The following is a 2,500-nucleotide window of genomic DNA, read 5'->3' on the forward strand; positions in this document are numbered from 1 at the left end:
GGGGGCCCCCCGCCCCCGGGGGGCCCCCCGGGGGGCCCCCGGGGGGCCCCCTGCCCCGGAAGTACAGCGGGATTTGGTTTGACCCGCAGCAGAACTGCTGGAGGGCCTCGTGGGTTTGCGCGGAAAGCGGAAAGAGAAAGTTCAGATATTTTTCTTCTGCGAAGTTTGGGCACGAGAAGGCGCTGCAGTTGGCGGTGGAGACGAAGGAACGCGCGGTGGAACGCAAGAAAGTCAAGGCCCAGCAGCAGCAGCAGCAGCAGCAGCAGCAGCAGCAGCAGCAGCAGCAGCAGCAGCAGGAGGTGGAGGTGCAGCAGGCGGCTGCGCCGCTGCTGCCTGCGGTGAAGCCGGAGCCGGGCCCGCGCGCGGGCGCGGCGGCTGCGGCTGCGCCGCTGCGCCCTGCCGCTGCTGCAGCTCCCGCTGCTGCTGCTGCTGCAGCGCCTGCTGCAGCAGCAGCAGCAGCAGCAGAGCTGCTGCAGCAGGCGCGCGAAGTGCCCAAGGTGCCCGGAGTCTACTACGACGCAGCAAGGATGATCTGGAGGGCCTTTTGGCACGAGGGAGGCCGCAGAGTCATCAGATACTTCACAGTTAACAAACATGGCTTCAGAAGGGCCCACCAGTTGGCGCTGCTGACGCGGAAGCGCGCAGCAGAGGCGCTGCAGCAGCGCCGCCGCAGGCTGCTGCAGCACGCTGCTGCTGCTGCTGCAGCGGGGCAGCAGCAGCAGCAGAAAGCGCAGCTTTCCCACGCAGAGGCCCAGTTCGACGCCGCCAACGCCAGGCTCGAACGCGCGCTGCAGCAGATCCAGCAGATGGAGGAAAAGGAGGCTGCTGCTGCTGCTGCTGCTGCTGCGGACCCTCCCGCTGCTGCTGCTGCTGCTGCGGCTGCGGCGGGGGCGGGGGCGGGCAGCAGCGGCGGCGGCGCGGAGGCAGGGGCGGGCGCGGCAGGGCCGCCGCAGGGCCCTGCAGACACCGCTGCTGCTGCTGCTGCTGCTGCTGCTGCTGCTGCTGCGGCTGCTGCTGCTGCTGCGGGGGCGGGCGTGCTGCACGCGCCGATGGCCTGCAAGACTCCGGGCGGCGCGCTCCCCGACGCCGCGGCAGCAGCAGCAGCAGCAGCAGCAGCAGCAGGCCCTGCTGCTGCTGCTGCTGCTGCTGCTGCTGCTCCGTACTACGGAGGCAGCGGGAGAGTGGACTACTTGGAGAGAGTGGCGCAGCTGCCGGTGGAGCCGCAAGTGGAGTGGTCGGAAGCAATGAAGGCCTGGGTGGTGACAGCAGCAGACGAGGAGGAGGGGCCCCCCGCTGCTGCTGCTGCTGCTGCTGCAGCAGGCAGCAGCAGCAGCAGGGGGGCCCCCGGGGGGCCCCACAGACTCGGACTGCAGCACTGCGGCCGCCCCGTCCTCAAGATGTTTACTATTCGCAAATTTGGGTTTAGAGTGGCGAGAGAAAGGGCCCTGGAGTGGAGGGACAAGAGACGCGGCAAAGCAGCAGCAGCAGCAGCTGCTGCTGCTGCTGCAGCAGACTCTGCAGCAAAGCGAAACCGAATCGCAAACCCCCAAAACGCGGTGAGACCCCAAACCAAACCAACTGCTGCTGCTGCTGCTGCTGCTGCTGCTGCTGTTGTGCAGCAGGAGTTGTCGATGGTGTGTTGCTGCTGCAGATGCTGCTGGACCAGGGGGACGTTTCGGGAGCCGCAGCAGCGCAGGCAGCAGCAGCAGCAGCAGCAGCTGCTGCTGCTGCTGCTGTGTCTCCGAGCTACTCGACGAGCACGTGCGCGTCGACGCCGAGCCCGTCGGCGTCTCCGGCTGCTGCTGCAGTGTCTGCTGCAGCAGCAGCAGCGGCAGCAGCGGGTGGGGAGCTGTGGGGCGGGAGCGGGAGCAGCAGCAGGAAGCGGCTGGCTGCTGCTGCTGCTGCTGGCGGCGCGGGCGTGTTGTACGAGGCGTCTGCGGCGTGCGAAGCAGTGCCCGCTGCAGCAGCAGCAGGTAGCAGCAGCAGCAGCAGCAGCAGCAGCGGCCTGGGCGTGGGCGCGTCGCCGCTGTGTGCTGCGGCCAGCAGCAGCAGCAGCAGCAGCAGCAGCAGCAGCGTGGAGGTGATGCGGAGCGCGGTGTGCCACATCCTGAAGGACCTGCAGCAGTGCATAAGCCGGCTGCTGACGTCGGAAGCAGCAGCAGCAGCAGCAGCAGCAGCAGGGGAGGAGCAGCTGGCGCTGGAGGTGCACGGCTGGAGCCGCGCGGTGTACGTACAGCTCGAACTCTTCTCCTCCTTCGCGCGCCTTGCGCAGCAGTCCAGACACCCCGAGGCCGAGGCGCTGCTGTCGGGAATGCTGCTGCCTTACTTGCGACTTTTCGCGCACTGCATTCGCTTCAACAAGCTGCCAAGTGAGCTGCCAGAGGGTTATCAGTTGCTGCTGCTGGATGCCCTTTGCATCCTCGGAGCCCCAGACGCTGCTGCGCGCCTGCAGCAGCAGCAGCAGCAGCAGCAGCAGCAGCAGCAGCAGCAGCGGGAGCGG

The 2,500-nt window shown here is 68.1% G+C and overlaps 1 protein-coding gene across 1 annotated transcript in view; it reads left to right on the forward strand.

The window, feature by feature from the left end:
• The window catches only part of ENH_00069430 (hypothetical protein, conserved), a gene marked incomplete at both ends in the record, with an annotated part of 2,755 nt that continues 255 nt past the window's right edge, over positions 1-2,500 (forward strand). Inside the window, 2 exons of the mRNA XM_013582491.1 lie at positions 1-1,556; positions 1,652-2,500. The exon at positions 1,652-2,500 is cut by the window's right edge and continues 255 nt beyond it. Coding sequence (XP_013437945.1) covers positions 1-1,556; positions 1,652-2,500 — 2,405 coding nt within the window. The remainder of the gene's footprint in view (positions 1,557-1,651) is intronic.

Source organism: Eimeria necatrix, genomic scaffold (assembly GCF_000499385.1).
Source record: "Eimeria necatrix Houghton genomic scaffold, Enh_scaff668, whole genome shotgun sequence".
Classification (NCBI taxonomy): domain Eukaryota; phylum Apicomplexa; class Conoidasida; order Eucoccidiorida; family Eimeriidae; genus Eimeria; species Eimeria necatrix.